Source organism: Ziziphus jujuba, chromosome 4 (genome assembly GCF_031755915.1).
Source record: "Ziziphus jujuba cultivar Dongzao chromosome 4, ASM3175591v1".
Taxonomy (NCBI): Eukaryota; Viridiplantae; Streptophyta; class Magnoliopsida; order Rosales; family Rhamnaceae; genus Ziziphus; species Ziziphus jujuba.
Window position 1 is genome coordinate 13545082 of NC_083382.1, and position 17514 is coordinate 13562595.

Here is a 17514-nt window from a genome sequence, read left to right on the forward strand (position 1 = left end):
TATAAAATGATAAATTAGATTTTATTCAAACCGTGTAACTTATTATAGAATTTATTAGGTTTTTATGTAAAATTTAATTTAACAATATTCAAAAAATAATAATTAAAAACAATAAAAATGTGAATAGAACCTCACCACTTCATTTCAAAAAAAAAAAAAAAACAAAAGGCATAAACACTTATTAGTTATTATTATTAATTTTTTCTCTATGTAACAATAATTTTCAGGTAACACTAATTTTTAGGTAATTACAAATACACCATGTGAAATGTCACAGCAATTAGCTTTTTCATCGTATCAAAGATCAAACATTAATGTTATAGTGTTTGAAAAGTTCATAGGATGTCATCAAAAAATTTTTTTTTTAATTATGTTTTTCATTATTAAATTTGAATCAAAATTTAAAGCAATTTTTACCTTCGTACTTTATTGTTTATTGTTTACGTTCTCTTTCTATTTTAATCAATTTTGCTCTTAAAGAAAAATTATAATTTAAACCTATATTGCTTTAAAAATAATTTGAGTAAATTAACAGACCGGTGAAAAATTATTTAGTTTTTTTTTTCTTTTTTCCCCTTTTTAATAAATAAACCGAATCCACCTTTTGTCGTTCAAAACGCCATCCACACCATATATTTATACGGAAAGATTCCAAAAAAGTAAAATAAAAAAATAAAAAATAAAAAACAAAAATAAAAAACATATAGTGGAGATGACAAGTGTGCTGATCCACCAATTACAGGTCGACAAACTACACATTGTCCCTTACTTTATTATTATTTTTGCCTTGTTTTTTCTAACATATTATTATTATTTTTGCTTGGCCCATGAAGCTATATAAGTTTTTATATTATTACAAAAAATAAAAATAAAAATAAAAATAAAAAAAAAGATAACTAATTATTTTCTTGTTGACAGGTGAAAACAATGCATAGTAATAAACTTTTTACATTGGAATTCATGTCCCTTGAAGTCGTAGTTGGGAGTCATGCTTTACTCATTTTAACATCTGCATGTTATAATTTACTACTGACCGAACCCACTTCCAATTCAATTAAAGTGCAAATTTAGTAATCGCTGAAATAAAAATATAAAATAATTAAAAACAAAAACAAAAAAAATTCAAGTGCAAAATTGGTAAGCTCATAAACTTGCTCAGGATTATTGACAAAATTTAACATTAAAAAGCAAAAATAGGAATTCCAAACATCAACCTTGAGCTTTGTGCCAAAAGGCAAAGTGCTTCAAAAAGATTTTGGAAAACTGTCTCATTCTCATAAGTCCAATGATGTAGAAATTGCCCACAAGTAAACAGCTTCATCAACAATGAGGATAAACACCAAAATCATTTAAGTCGGTATTTTTTTCATATTGCATAGTAATGATCTAAAGCTAATCAAAAACCTAAAAATAGGTCAAAAACCACTAAAAACTCGAATACCTACCAAACCTGTCATACTCATCAGAAAATATTCTAATTAACATACGACTTAGGAGAAGATAGCAACTACAGACCAACCAGGCTATGAGGTTTAAAACCAGCACTTGTCTGTCCTACCAAGTAAAACATCACATTTGCATTAGCAGAATAATGGAGACACAGCAAATATAGGCCATTGATAATGCACTTCTCATCAACCATCCAATCATTTAAAAGGAGAAAAGGAAAACTATACTTGTCACTTAAGATATTATCATCACACATAACTCAAAAGGATGTGCATGATAACAAAGTCATTCCAATTGTATATCAATAATACCCTTCAGTCTCTTTACATAAAATTTGAGCTCACCCTGTCCACTGAGGCGCACCAGGGATGGAGCTAGTTGATCTCCATGGAACCGACAAGCATGTTGCATCATTTGATCACGCATCATATGGAGATCATTCATACAAGGTTTACAACTCGGTGCAAAACAATTAGCATATTCAAATTTGTTCCACCTTGACATACCACATGTGCATGCAACTCCAGCATACCAACCTTTAAAATGTGTCCATCACAAGCGATCCCGTGTTTTTCTTTTCAACGTAACAGTGCTAAAAACGATGTAATACGAACTCATGTAGAAGCAAAACACTGGTGAAGAATAAGAGCAATATTTTCTAGCCTTGCAAAATATATTAGATTAATGCGAAACACATAATAGTTTATGCCTGTAACTGCAGTTACATACTTAAGAGTGAAACAAAGTGCATATGACAATGCCATACTTCTGTTTCAACTAAATTGAAATCTCAAATATGTCATTACAGTTTTAAGGGTGACAGAAGAGAGAGAGCATGTTTCGAAACCACTTGGCTCAAGTCTTATCTGATCTGGAAATGCTTGTAAGTGGCATTTTCTTGGATGGATATCTGAATTCTCCCCCTATCATCAACCTTCCCACAAACAATATCTTTCAACTGAGGACTTGAACCCTTGTGGCTTGAGCTTTCCGCAGGAGACTCTGCTGAATTCTTTCTTCGCCGTTCATTGTGTCCTGCCAAACGCCTGCGACAACTCCGTTTGGTTTCATCAAATTCTGATAGCTCATGAAATCTGCAAGATAGCACCCTTAATTAGGATATTAAATTGAATTACTAAAACATATATTCCAATACTTGCCGAATTTTTTGGATGCTAAAATGCCAAAACAATTTTAAGTACTATGATATAAAAATCATATAGTTCACTGTATATACAGCCTGTGACTGTATTAATTTCTGTGTTTGTGAGTCCAATAGAGAATGAATATTACTTGTTATCTCTTTTGTATAAGTATTTAGCATAAGGTCCTAAATAAACTTCAAACTAGCATACATACAGTTGGATATACCTTTATTCCAAATCAAAAGAAAAAGAATTGAGCTTCCATAGAGATTTTATGCAACTGCAGCACATCCAGAGTAAGATAACAGTAACAATACAAATCAAAATAAATATAAATATGTCATCATAGTCACGAGAATGGGAATCTGTTTTAAGTCATAAAGTACATTTCAGTACCAGCTTGGTACGATGCAACATATAATAATATTATCCCTACACTGAATAAATCTTTTAACAATGTATTACTATTTAAATAAAGTAAAGAAAAAAAAAAAAAAGGAAAAAAAGAAGCAAAGAACAATTATATGAATCTAGGAATATCTAAGGGGATCTACAAGCCAAAGGAAAATCAGCTCGACTAAACTCAAAACTCCAATTATTTGGGACCAATCGCACAAATCAACTCTTCTTTTACCATGTCAATCGATTAAATATCAAATTGATAGGAAAAGAAAGAAAAATGTTTAAAACAAACAATAAAATTCACGAATTATAAAATTCTTGCCAGAACCACAGCAGAATGAGTCACAAAAGAAAAGTCAGCTACCAAGTTAAGTAACAACTGGGAATTGCAGAATTTTGCCAAAAATCCTCAAAACTCGGAATTTAGCAAAGCACCCAGTTGAGCAAAACAAAAAAATCAACAAAAATCACAATCACAAAAAGAATTGCCACAAAACAAGAAAGAATTGGAGCTCCTAACCTGCTGCATTGCTGGCAAAACCTTTGCCTCAAACCTCCCACAACCACAACTTGAGCCTTAGCATGAATCTCACAAACCTTATGTCTCCTATGATACTGCTTTGCATCAGTCAGATCAGCAGTACACTTCTCAGCTTGGCAACACCTCAAACCCCCAACACCACCTCCTGAGCCTTTCCTACCAGACCCACCACCACCACCACCTACAACTCCTTTTCTCTTCTTATCCTCCTCCAAGCACCCAACTTGCTCATATTCCTCATCTCTTTCTTCCTTCTTCACCACCATCACTTTCTCCTTCCCTATCACCATTCTCTGCCTATTCCTCTCAATTTTACCCAAATCCATGGAACACCCACAAAAGTAAAGCAGCTATAATAACAGAAGAACATTGAAGAATGAAAGTAAATGAAATTGGGTTCTCTTATAAAGAGCAAAGAGGAGGGAGATACTAAAGAAGTTGGGGATGTGGTGGAACTATAGTAGAAGAATAAAAAGTGAAAAAGAAGCCAGTGTGAGAGTGTGAGGACCACAACACTCACCTCCATAATTTTTCTCTCTCTTTTTTTCATTTCCTTTTTTTTTTTTTTTTTTTTTTTTCTCTTCCCTCTGCAAATAATACCACAGAGTTGATAATGAGGAATGTCAAACCCATAGTTAAAAAAATAAAAATTAAAAAACAATAATTAAAAAAGAAAAAAAAAAAAAAAAAAAAAAACCCAAAAATCCATGAAAGCACATACACACATTTTGCATACTTTTTTTGCTTTTTCATAGGAGGGAGGGACCATGAGAATTCTCGTGAGTGGTGGGGCTAACAAATTTACAGACCGTGCGTGGACAGGTCTGGGTGATGTTTGTGGAGAGGAGGGTTTCAGTGGGGTTGTGTTGAATTCAAGAATGGTGAGGTTAGGTCTGGGTCAAAACTTTGGGGTTTGAACATGGTAGGGTCTTAACCAATGGGGTTTTGAAAAGTCTGCATCTCCATTGCAGTTGATGGTGTATAGGACTTGAATAAGAGGATCGTCTCTGTCCCTTTCAAAATTTGGTAATAGTACTATTCTTATTAACAATGGTGGGGACTAGAGGTTCTGAGTTTCTGAACCCTTTAAAAATATATATATATATATATATATAAAATAAAAAAGCTTAGTAATCCATGGAAATGGAGAATCCAACCCAATTGTTCTGCAGAAAGCCAAAAACCAACATGCCAAACTGCTTACTTACCAATTTTTTTTTTTAAATTATTGCAAAATCCCACAATTTTTTTTTTTTTTTTGTCAGAGAAAAATAAAATCCCGCAAATGACTACCACATCCTTTCATCATTTGTATTTGACCTATGGTATCTCACTTCATCATGCATCTCAAAAAATGACAAATGCTTAAAAAAAAAGGGACAATTATGTCCATCAGGATAATTGTGTGGCAAATCCATTATTTTTTCCGATGATGATCTTCAATGTTAAAAAATAAATAAAATAGATATAAATATATTTTAAAAAAAAATGGCTAGTCATATGGAAAAAAACCACTAAAATATTTATAACGTATTACAACACCCTAACATTGTTATTTTAATGGCTTTTTTTTTTTTTTTTCCTATAGTATTGACAATTGATGATAACTAAGTCCAAGATTTGGTGTTAGGCCCTTCTTCAATTAATTAAATAAAAAATTGCTATTGTAATTAGTGGAATGATCATAATATTTTTTTTACAATAATATTAAAATTGTCAAAATATTCACTAAATTTATTTAGCAAATGATATAATAATATTTAATTAATTTATATTTTTAATTTTTTTATATATTTAAAAATTTATTTTTTTATATTTAATTTATATGAATATTTTAATTAATAATAATTTGATGAACATTTTAATATGGTGGCATCACTATATATATATATATATATATATATAACAACTATTATTGTGGACAAAGGCACCCGTTTCACTATTTGATAGGCAACAATCCATTGTTCACCATTCGACATGCATAATCACGTACATTGGGTGGTGATTGATGGGCTGTTGCATTACTTGGTGAGCGATTTCGACCATTGTAGAATCTGCATTATATAAAAAGAATAAAGAATAAAAGAATGCAAAAATACGAGAGATGAGGAGATGGAATTTTGAGTGGATAATTCTATTTATACTACATTATTTTGATACTCATAGTACATTTTAATTACTTTTCAATGTTTCAAAAATATTCTTTACTAAAAAATTACAAATATTTGAAAGTACATAAACATAATAAAAATTAATTATTAATTACCAAATAGACAGCAATAAAGTTTTAGAAAAAGAAAACTTTAAAAATGGAAACAATAATGTTTAGCGATTAGAGAAAAAGATCAACAAAAATAATTAGTAAATCATTTATTTCAATTCCAAAAATGGAAATATTTAGCTTTTTTTATTATTTATTTGCTTCTTTTTTATCTAGTTTCTTATTTCTGTTTAATTTTCATTCTATCTGATCGTCCAATTAATTATTTTCATCATATACACTTTGAAATTGTTTGATATATGTACTTCAAATGATTTGATCATGTCCGAAATATATATACCAGAGAAGATAATTGTTTGTGTAATTTGTAATGTTGTTCAGTATATATAGCCCAAACAAATTGAGCACGTCTAGGTTATGTATACCTAACTAATTCAATTATTTGTAGGTTATATAATATGGACCATGAGTGAAAATGCAGTCGACATTTTGGTGACATTATCAGTATTTCCAGATGTCAACATCGACAAAAGGGATAAAAAATATATGTTAATGTTGTCAATAGAAATGTTAGAATTGTCGGTTAATATCGACAGTATAAGCAAATGTCGATGGAAATGTTGTAATAGGGATGGATTTCTTCAGATATTTCAAAGACTTATCAGTAAATATTGGTGTTATCATTAATTGTCGATTTTGACAACCAAAAACTTGAAATTAACTATATGAAAAACTTAATGGAAAAGGAAATAATATATATTCCTTATCAATGTTTCTAAAAGCAAGATTCAAATTATTAATATGCATACGAAATGAAAAAAAAAAATATTCCTCAACATGTAAAGGTTTTGTTTAAAACCTAATAAATTTGAAAGAAGTACAATGTAAGAAATAGCTAGTGCCTAGATTATGTTCATTTTCAGACATACTGGGTGAGGAGAATAACCAAAACCACATCAACATAGGAAATAAAGGAAAGTGGGAGTATAGACAAATTTACAATATTTTGATACTAACAAGTATTGGATTTACTTTATGTACAAATTTATGATATTTGAGGACTATTTTATTATCATTTTTATTCTAATTATTATATGTTTTTACTTTATTTTATTATATTAAATATCTAATACACAAAAATTTAAATTCCAAATCAAATATATATAGTTTCCATAATTTTACCGATATTTCCATCAATATTGACATTTCCATCGACATTTTCCATATAATCATATCTTTAATATTTTAATTGATACCGATATTCTTATCAATAATCTAGATGAAAACCCAAATATACATAAAGCCATTTGGTATACATAAATTGGACGAATTATATACATCCGAATTACATATACCAAACTATATAGTCATATTCGGGTTATATAATATAGACAAAAGAAGCCATCTAGAATACAATAATCCTAATGAATTGTATCCATCCAAATGACATATACCCAACTATGCAATTATATCTGAGGTTGTGTAATCCGGATGAAAATATATTCATCTAGGTTATATATACCAAACTAAAATAAGAAGATGAAAAATTTAAAAGAGAAACAGAAAAAAAAAGGAAAAGAAAGAAATACCTTTTTTAGATGAATGAATTCGAGATAGATATTGGAAGATTACAATACAGAATCTAGTCAAATAGCTTTCTCCCATTTTATTTTATTTTAATATTTTTTTGTAGAAAAATGAAACCAAAAAAAAAAAAAGAAAAGAAAAGAAGAAGCCAGAAAATCAATGGATGAGGAACAAAGAAACAAAGCTGATGAGTGAATATTCTTATAGGTTCAGACATTCTTAACTACCACACTTAAGGAAAAATATCAAGAGGGATTGTTGAAGATGAAGAAGATTTGAGAATTAGGGTTGTGGTGTAATGAGAAGATGAAAAATTTAAAAGAGAAATAGAAAAAAAAGGAAAAGAAAGAAATACCTTTTTTAGATGAATGAATTCGAGATAGATATTGGAAGATTACAATACAGAATCTAGTCAAATAGCTTTCTCCCATTTTATTTTATTTTAATATTTTTTTTTGTAGAAAAATGAAACCAAAAAAAGAAAAGAAAAGAAAAGAAGAAGCCAGAAAATCAATGGATGAGGAACAAAGAAACAAAGCTGATGAGTGAATATTCTTATAGGTTTAGACATTCTTAACTACCACACTTAAGGAAAAATATCAAGACGGATTGTTGAAGATGAAGAAGATTTGAGAATTAGGGTTGTGGTGTAATGTATGAATTTAATTTAAAAGGTAATTAAAGGTACTAAAACGTAGTATTTATATTTAATTACATTTAAGGATAAATTATTTGTGTAAATAATACATTAAAATAAAAATTAGTATGTGTAGAATGTAATGTAGGCATCAAAATTTGTAGTGTGAATAAAACTACTTATTTTGGGGACAAGAAGAAAATGGTTAATTTGGCATACTACTTTAAGTTATGATCTAATTACAAAAATGACTTCGTAGTTTCAAATTTGCCTTGTACAAAATGTCAATAATATTAATTTGATGGGTATGAATGAAGTAATAAAGAAAATATAATGATTTTTCCAAACTAAGTAGTGGAAAGATTTATGATATTTTTAAAATAAAAAAGATCATATTATATTTAGGTCAAATTTTCTAGGAGGTAAGCTATATTAACGTCGTCAGCAAATGAAAGAGGGGAAGGGTGAAGCTCCAATAGTGTTGACTCTATTTTATAGAATTTAAAAAAAAAAAAAAAACTAAAATTCATCAATATTTAAGTTTTACTTTCAAGAAATTTATTTCCCATTTTAACTGTAAGAGTATTATGTTATTTTGTGTAATTGTTAGCAAAAAGCCTTTTTTGTTTGGACTTCCTTTTCGTATATTTTCATAGGTAATGAGTTGTTTATAAAGGTTTTTTTTTTCTTTTTTTTAATTTAGCTATGGAGAAGATTTTTTATACTTGTTTATAAAGTTGTTATTGTTATTGTTGTTGTTTTTTTTCAATCTAATTATCTAGACAAATCTGCCCCAAACCCCACTCAACCCACGATTCAAACCTATACATGAGGCGACGAACCTACACATAAAAGGTATTAATGTGGGTGTTTAACCATAAAAGCTATCCTAGTTGGCGTAGTTGTTTATAAACTTATGGAGGTTATTTTACGAATAAGCAATTAATAGTTTAAAAACTTAACATAGTTTGCTTTGAAATAAATTGAATTAATTGTAATATTAATTCTAATATTAAGTATTTTCGTAAAACCAGAGGTAATTAACCAAAGGACAATTAACTTGAAAAATTTGTTCCTAAATATTTATTTCTTATTTTTCCTTTTATTCTTTTTTATGTCTTTTTCTATTTTTTGTTTCCTTTTATAGATGAAGTGTTATATTAATGAGCCATATTATTTATCATTATAGATGATAATTACCATTTTGTAAAACAAATTTTAAATAGGATATTTAATTTTATTATTTTTATTATAAAACTTTGAAAGTTTGTCCTTTAATAATAACAATTTAAATTACCATTTCACATATAGGTTACACTAGTGATTATTCACAACTAATGACCAATAGTATTTTTTTTCATTTTTATTCCATATTACACTATTTATAATTATAAGAGTGGACTAAACTGATCTAGAAAAAATAATACCTCAGAAACAATAATAAAAGGGATTTCATGGTGAGGCAATGCATACAAGGTAGCTTTATATTTCAATGCAGATAAAATATAGTAGTCTTAGGTTTAACCTAGCAATAAAATAAAACCAATAAGACTACATCCGGAGGTTTTAGATTCAAATTTTTAGCATGAAATGTTGGCAAAGAAAAATAGTCCTTTTCTAATTACGATCCTATATATTGTAAAAGATTTCCAAACTTATAGTTCTTCAAAACATGTCTGTTTTGTCTAAGCACAAAAGTTAAGAGTAAGAGAAGTGCCAAAGCTAATGATATCCCGCTAATGAGGAATAAACCACCAAAATTTTGGAGATCAAGAGCATTGGGACTATTTGAAGAACCTTCCACATATGCATAAGTTGGTTTACTGTGAAACCAAATAGCTTCCAACTTTGCTAACTCTCCTTCTTCTCGAAGTTTTTCAATTGCCCAAGACATGTCATGAACCAAAGATGAACCTTTACGAAACACCTAAAAAAATACAAGTTAATAACAAATATTTATACTTTGTATCTGCATGTGTACATATGTATATATATATATATATATATATATTCAATGCATAAGATAACAATTTGTTATTTTTCATCATTAATATATTTATATTAATAATTTCAATATGATTCACCTACTTTATAATGATAACTCTAGCAACATAACAAGTGCAATGATAAAAATGTAGGTATCATGGAAATGCTAAAATTTTTTTGAAACTATACATATATTTTTATTATTAGTGAAAACATATAGTTTTGAATATAAAACATTAACAATTGAATTTTAATGTAATAATGCATAGATTGAAAGAGTAATACTGATTCAATATTATATATCGTGGTAAAAAATAAGAAAACCATATATGATATTGAAACTTTAGCAAAAATCATAAAAATAAAAAATATTTCATTAAGTATAGAAAAGAATTTAAGCAAATTGAACTGAAATTACAATATCATTAAGTAAACATATAGTCTACAAATGTGAAATTTTATAATTAACTTCTTAAATGCATAGCTTAGAAGATTTTATGTAATAACTTTTTGAATTTTAATACCTACTTCATAACTTTTTATTCATTTAATTGTATATATAATTAATTTTCATAATATGTATAATTATTTTCTATGAAATTATAATTATCATTAGTTCCATGCATTTTATATTATAAATCTATTTGTTTTATATTCAAATTTTTTTTTAAAGTTTTGTCCAAAAAGTTATTTTTTAACAATATAATTATTGTGGGAACGTTATTTCTTACTCTCCCTTATCAGTATCACCATTATCAAACTCAGATATTATCAGAGATATTTCATCAGCTTTGTCAATATTTTCATCTATGAATAAGTGTTATATTATAGGTTGTCGCTTTTCACTATTTTAGATTTCTAGTTTTAAAGCTGTTTTGAGACGATAATCCATTCTAATTACATGTATGATTCTCATTATAAAATAGGAAAATGTTTCAAACTAAACATCTAGGAACAGCTAGTATGTCAATGTGATGTTATACTACAGGACTTTCTTTATTACCTGTACTTTCTTTATTAGTTTACATTTATAAACATGTATTAATGATTTTCTAGGTCCTATAATATTTCTCTATCCAAATCGAGTTATAGTACACATATTAGACTAATAATGCATTTTAATCTTAGCGTTTAAAGTGATTCAAAGTTAATAAAGAAATTTTTGATGCTAAAACCATCAAATAGACTTGATGTGGTGAGATTGATTTTACATCTATATGCATATACATATATATATATATATATATATATATATATATATATGTATACACACATATAGTGGTTTTCACAATAGGATATCCGAATTTTAACAAATTAATCATGAAGAACTAATTACATGCATTCTTCTCATTAAGAGATTAACTATTTGCAATGTATCTGAATTTGTTAAATCCGATTATTTGGATGTGAAAATTTATATATATACATACATCCATACATACATATATATATATATATATATATATATTTCTAGGTCAGCATATATATATCCTACCTTTATAAAGTTAGGATTTCAACATCAGATAACATGTCACATCAAGTATGCCTTCCATAGCATGCGGTTTGATGTGTATCATAATTTTATTAATGTTAAGATATCTTGACCTAGGAAGGATTATATATATATATATATATATATGATTCTTGCATGCATGATTGTTTTTAGATAAGGTCACTTACAAAGCCAAAACCATTGGAAGTAGGCATATACTGAATCATTGAGTATTCTCCAGGATATTTGGCAAGGAAGATCTTGATGTAAGGAATCTCATCAATAATTGCAGAAACACCACCATGCTTACTTCCTTTTGATAAAGCTTTGGCATATTCTTCAGGTGAATTATATGGCTTGTACCCTTTGGAATGCAATTTATTGGTAATTCCTCCTTGAGAAGAAATTAATGAACCAAACTGGTATCCAACATAATTCTGATCTGGTTTTAATTGAATTTGTTGTATTGTCATCATTGAAGTTAAAGTTGCAGTGTAACTGGAAGTCAATATTAACACTACAAACACCCATACGATCACTATGAACTTTGAGAAGTTGCTTAACAACTTTTCCCCTACAAAGTGAGTCAACAATATATAGATCAGTTACTTTCCACCATGTTAATTAAAATTATATATACAAGTTTTTTGATAAAATAATCATAGATGGTTCTTACTGTGAGCAAAGACAAGGGTCGAAAAGGAAAACCACAGTACAGTTCCAATTTGCTGAGACGGTGAGCCTTGGAACTCTTGGTTGATGGGATGCTCAAATATCCAGACAATGAAACCAATTATGATAAAGAAACTAGCGGTTGTCAACCAAAAATCTAGTGAAAGTGGTTTCAAGAAAATCCACATGTTTTTGTTTTCATTTCGTACCACCATTCCAACTCCAATTTCGGTATATGGCATTGTAAAATCAACATATGGGGATCTTTCTGACATGATAGTTGTATCCGCAACAATAGCATCATAGTTCTAGTTTATACATTTATATATACAAATATATATCAATATCCCAGCATTCAGCGAAATAGATACCAAAAATTAGGCATCAATTATAATGCATAAACATGCACAAACTAAATTCAGAAAGTACTATTTTCAGATATTTGGAAAAATGCATTGTTTCTTTGATTGTGCAATAACTAAACATGAAAAATATCAATAAGCAAGGTGAAATAGATATCATTTTGATAGGATTTCTAGATATAGTGTAAATAAAACATACCAAATGATTGAAATTGTGAAAGAAATCAACGTATGTCCTTGCAGTTATTGCACTGTGATTTGGAGTTGATTCCACAAACTGATAAGGAACTCGATAGGGTAAAAGCTCGATGGCAGCCTTGAATACATCTATACAGAATCCAGTGAATTTTGTTTCATTTGATTGATGATCATAATACACACTCACCAATTCTTTAAAACTTCTTGTTGAAGGAACACCAACTCTTAGAAGCTTTGTCCCGTTGATTCCCATCAAAGAACGAGTACCTTTTGGCGTACTTGTTGTTCCTCCAGGCCATAAAATGCCTTCAAGATCATTAGTAGATAGTAAATTTCTTTCCCTATGGGATTCTTTCCAAACTCCTACTCTCCTCTCCCCTTTGCCTATCACATTCACTATTTCAAAAGCATTCGATGATGACTTTCTTATCCCGTTTTTGAATTGAAACTCACCACTTATACCCATCATTTTACTTTTCAATATCTCTTTGAGCAGTACAGGACCATGTTCAGATGATTCAATTTTATCAACATCAAGCAGGTTATCAGTTCCAGTTTCAGTCTTATTATCATTTCGTGGAGGAAGTTTAACCCATGCCCTCTCAACTGCTTCTGCTAAAGCCCAAAGTGAATCATATGCCCAAATACCATTTGCATTCAACTCCATTACTTCCATAAAAGGGTCTTCAATATAAATTCTCCTTCTCAATGTTGAAGTAAGATTGTAAAGATCCTTGGATTTTGGAATATAAGATTTGAAACCAATTATTCCTTGCATTGACTCAATTACAGAAGTGTCAACCACAAAATGCAATAGGTTCATAGTAGTTGCAGTCAAAAGCCAAGCATACCCTTTATTCATCATTCCTATTTTTTTTGCATTTACAACAAGTTGAGCCAAGAGACCCTGTGAGACATGAACTATGAATACTGTACTTTGGAATGTCATAAGCTTATGGAGCTCTTCAATAATTTTCTCATCTGTGCATGGGTTGGTAATTGTCATTTTATAGATTATATTTATGTTATTCTGATGAAATGAATAAATTATATTTGATAAAATGTCTTTCCCAAAATCTGAGTCCTCATAGATGAGTATAACATATCTCCAATTGAAAGCTTCAATTAAGGCAACTATGCCTTTAAATTGAGAAGTTTCATCTTGTGTACTTTGAACTAAAAAGGGATATTTTCTAGAGAGTAGCGGGGAAAATTCTGAGAGAGAAATTGTAGGGATTCCAGCTTTCTCTCCTAATTCTGCTAAAAAGTTTGCTTCCATTATGGTCTGTGCGCCAATTATTGCTTCTACCTTGACTTTATCCAAAAGGTTGAGAGCTGCACCATGCAATTAAATTAATTAATTTTTCTTCTTTGATATTAATTTTACTAATTACTTAGAAATTAAAGATATCAACCAATTTGATTATTATCATAATTTTGAGTATTGAAAAGGTAGCAATTAAAATCAAATACTTTTTCTTTTTTCTTTTTTTGAATATAATGGGGGATTGGAAGGACATAAAATAATAATATTGGTTTCATTATTGTTATTATTATTGTTATTATTATTATTGTTGTTGTTGTTGTTGTTATTTATCATTGTTGTTGTTAACTATTACTATAGTTGTTATTGTTATTTATTATGGTTATTATTATTGTTATTATTATTATTATTGTTGTTGTTGCTACCATTGTCGTTGTTATTATTATTATTATTACTACTTGTAAAATTGTCACTTTTATGATTTCATCATTAGTGTCAACTGCATACTCATTTTATTTGTTCGAATAAGTAAGTATCATAGTCTTCCGGGTAAGTATAATAGCCTTCGGGCAAGTATTATAGCTTTGGACAAGTATCGTAGCCTTCGAAAGATTATCCAATTTCTCAAAAAGTTGTATCATTATTGTTATTATCATCATTATTATTGCTGTTGTTGTTTTTATTATCTTGTACATGTATTTAAAGGTTTGAAATATTCACGAGATGTTATGTAATAACATATGATTGTGATAAATGGGTAGTGTGGATGAACACAAGTCTTAAATGTATTTATATCTTATTAAATTATTTTACATCTATTATTCTATGCTATTGTTATCAAAGTCCTGCAAATTTATGAAAATTTTTTATAGTAAGGTGGGAGAAATAAGGTGATGTATTATTGGAATGTGTTTTCTCTATAGGAACTTTTTGTAATATGTTCAACCCTTAAAGGAGATGCTGCCAGATTTTTTGTAGGATAATCCGGTAGAATTTTTCTAGTTTAAGACTTATATAGGATTCCAATAAGAAATCTTGGATTAGTACTGACAATTAATTCATAAGCCAAATATCAAATTAGGTGGCTAAGAATTAAGTTGACATATTATGCTGTTTTACACTGTGCGACACGGCCTATAAATCAAAATACTATGACTTTTAGTCTCTCACCATGGAATTTAGTCTATTTAAAGCTCAACTACAAGATAGCCTAGCAAAAACAATGGAATATATATATATATATATATATATTTCATTTACCCTTTAGATATCTTACAAATTTTAAATAAATCATCCACATTTTTTTTGGCTTTCACTCTTTTTTTCTATATGATAATCTAAATTATGCTTATATTTTTGTTAAAATTAAATTACTTTTAAATGCCGTATTTCTTTTTTTTTTTTTAACAAAATTATTTTTTTGACATATTTTGCAAAATTTAATTTAAAAACTTGAATGTTTTGCTAATCTATATTTTTAATTCTATTTAAACTATGTGATATTTTAATTAGATAATATTTTTTTTTAACTAAGTGATTATACGTCAAAAATATTTAACTAAATTTGTTCAAATGTATTATATTTTTTTAAATATATGTATTTAACTAAATATATTATAATTTTTTAAAAATATATTTAATTAAACATATTTATCAAATATATAACTTATTTAAAAAAGTTTACGTTAGAAGTATAATATAGTTTTTATAAAAAAAAAATTGAAAATTTATCACATAGCTTAAATAAAAGTTAATTATCATTTAATAATATAGGGGGAAAACTTTGAAAGTCCTAAAATTAATTATTTCAAAAGAAAAAGAAAAGAAATTTGAAACAATTTAACTTTAATAAGGATATAAAAGTAATTTAAATAGCTAAATAGGAGAAAAAAAAAAAAAAAAAAAAAAGGGAGTATGTGAATGATTTATTATAAACCTAAAGATGCTTTTGTATTTACCTCTAATCTCAAATGGGTGTAAATAAAATATTCCAACAAAAATTAAAAAAACTTAAAAGAAATTTACATATTAAAATATGTCTCTCAAGAAAAAGAAAAAGCTCTACTTACCAGAAGATACAAGCTGAAGAAGTTGTCCTTTTGAATCCCTTGTATGGAGAACAAGTTTTGTGGCGTAGTTATTGTGGAGAGAATAGAAATTAGAGATGGCCATGGATACGCAGCTATGTATAATCTTCCCTTGCTTTGAATCCATATCAAGAATTACCCCCACATGGACCTCTGTTTGCCTTCTTCTTTCAGTTCCACCACACAACTTCTGACCCACCAGGTTGAAGAAGAAGATTGCAAATATGAGGATGGTCAGGTTTTTCCTTTTGCTCTCCATATCCATCTTCATATGGTTTTCTATTTGGTTTTGAGTGCCTTATTTGAGGAAAAAAAGTTCTTACATATTGTTGGCGGACCCACATTGGGCAGTGTGGGCACGTGTCCCCTCAGATTTTTAATTTTTTTAATTTTTGTTATATATAATGATCTTGGCATTTTTTGACCTTAGATTTATATGTGTATCCCTATCTTATCCTCCATTTTTCTCTCTTATAGCTATTTACCTTTTCTTGAATGAGAAGATTGTAGCTGTCCCTTTCAAATGGGCATAGTAGTAGTATTCTTATCAGCAATGGTGGGGACTGGGGACTAGAGGTGCTGAGTTTCTGAACCCTTAAAAACTAAAAATAATCCATGGAGATGGAGAATCCAACCCAATTGTTCTGCAGAAAGCCAGAAACCAATATGCCTAACTGCTTATTTACCATTTTTTTTTAAAAAGAAAAATTATTGTAAAATCCCACAGTTTTTTCTTTTTGGTGAAAAACAAAATTTCACAAATTACAACCTCATCCTTTCATGATTTGTATTTTACCTGATGAAATACTATGGTATCTCACTTTATAATGGATCTCAAAAAATGACAAATACTTAAAAAGAAAAAGACAAATAAGTCCATCGCGATAATTTTGTGGCCATTAATCCATTGTTGTTGGGTTTTATTATTATTTTTTTTTCGACAATCATCTCCAATATTAAAAAATAAAAAATAAATAAAAAATGGCAAGGTATATGGAAACCACTAAACTATTTAGTTATAAATAATTTATTTAAATTATATAAAATATTTTTATGACGTACAACGTATTCAACCTTTTTTTTCTTAAATAATATATCCAACTCTAAACTTGTATTTTAATGATCTTTAATGATAGCCTCATATTTGGGGTTCAAAACCTGATGTTAGGTCTTTTTCCAATTTATCACCCACCCCACACCTCGCCCCCCCCCCCCCCAAAAAAAAAAAAATTATTATTGTAACTTAATGGAATAATTAATAAAAAAATTTATGATACAAAATATGCTCATTTGGAATAATTTTAACTTTTTATCGTATCGACAAAAATGTTTAACTGCTCATATAAATGTGTTTATATTAATTTTAAATCAGAACGAGCTAATTTTATAAAATCAGATCTTAAATTCTAACTTTTAATTTTATCATTTACGCCCCAAAAAATAATAAAACATGACCCACTTATAAAAGGTC

General features: G+C 28.4%; 2 protein-coding genes across 3 annotated transcripts; both read right to left on the reverse strand.

Annotated features, from left to right (window-relative positions):
• Nucleotides 1-2082: 2082 nt before the first annotated feature.
• On the reverse strand, nucleotides 2083-4084 carry LOC107406208 (squamosa promoter-binding protein 1). The gene is made up of 2 exons (XM_016013312.4): nucleotides 3517-4084; nucleotides 2083-2543 (listed from the first exon to the last, which is right to left on the reverse strand). The coding sequence occupies exons 1-2, from the start codon at nucleotides 3861-3863 to the stop codon at nucleotides 2312-2314; spliced, it is 579 nt and encodes a 192-aa protein (XP_015868798.1). The 5' UTR covers nucleotides 3864-4084; the 3' UTR covers nucleotides 2083-2311.
• A 5348-nt stretch (nucleotides 4085-9432) lies between these two features.
• LOC125421931 (glutamate receptor 1.2) lies at nucleotides 9433-16481 on the reverse strand. Of its 2 annotated transcripts, none has more exons than XM_048472141.2 (5): nucleotides 16026-16481; nucleotides 12694-14027; nucleotides 12137-12440; nucleotides 11649-12034; nucleotides 9433-9909 (listed from the first exon to the last, which is right to left on the reverse strand). In XM_048472141.2, the coding sequence occupies exons 1-5, from the start codon at nucleotides 16312-16314 to the stop codon at nucleotides 9604-9606; spliced, it is 2619 nt and encodes an 872-aa protein (XP_048328098.2). In that variant the 5' UTR covers nucleotides 16315-16481; the 3' UTR covers nucleotides 9433-9603. The 2 variants fall into 2 exon arrangements, with proteins under 2 accessions (XP_048328098.2, XP_048328099.2); XM_048472142.2 differs by having other exon boundaries at nucleotides 9590-9896.
• Between the last annotated feature and the right edge of the window lie 1033 nt (nucleotides 16482-17514).

What these genes read in the sequence shown, in the direction of transcription:
- LOC125421931 (XM_048472141.2), bottom strand. Translation starts at nt 16,314, where the DNA reads ATGAAGATGGATATGGAGAGCAAAAGGAAAAACCTGACCATCCTCATA. An exon ending in TTCACAATTTCAATCATTTG is followed by an intron (nt 12,441 to 12,693) that starts GTATGTTTTATT and finishes TGTATAAACTAG; the next exon opens with AACTATGATGCTATTGTTGC. An exon ending in GACCCTTGTCTTTGCTCACA is followed by an intron (nt 12,035 to 12,136) that starts GTAAGAACCATC and finishes CTCACTTTGTAG; the next exon opens with GGGAAAAGTTGTTAAGCAAC.
- LOC107406208 (XM_016013312.4), bottom strand. Translation starts at nt 3,863, where the DNA reads ATGGATTTGGGTAAAATTGAGAGGAATAGGCAGAGAATGGTGATAGGG. An exon ending in TTTTGCCAGCAATGCAGCAG is followed by an intron (nt 2,544 to 3,516) that starts GTTAGGAGCTCC and finishes GCTATCTTGCAG; the next exon opens with ATTTCATGAGCTATCAGAAT.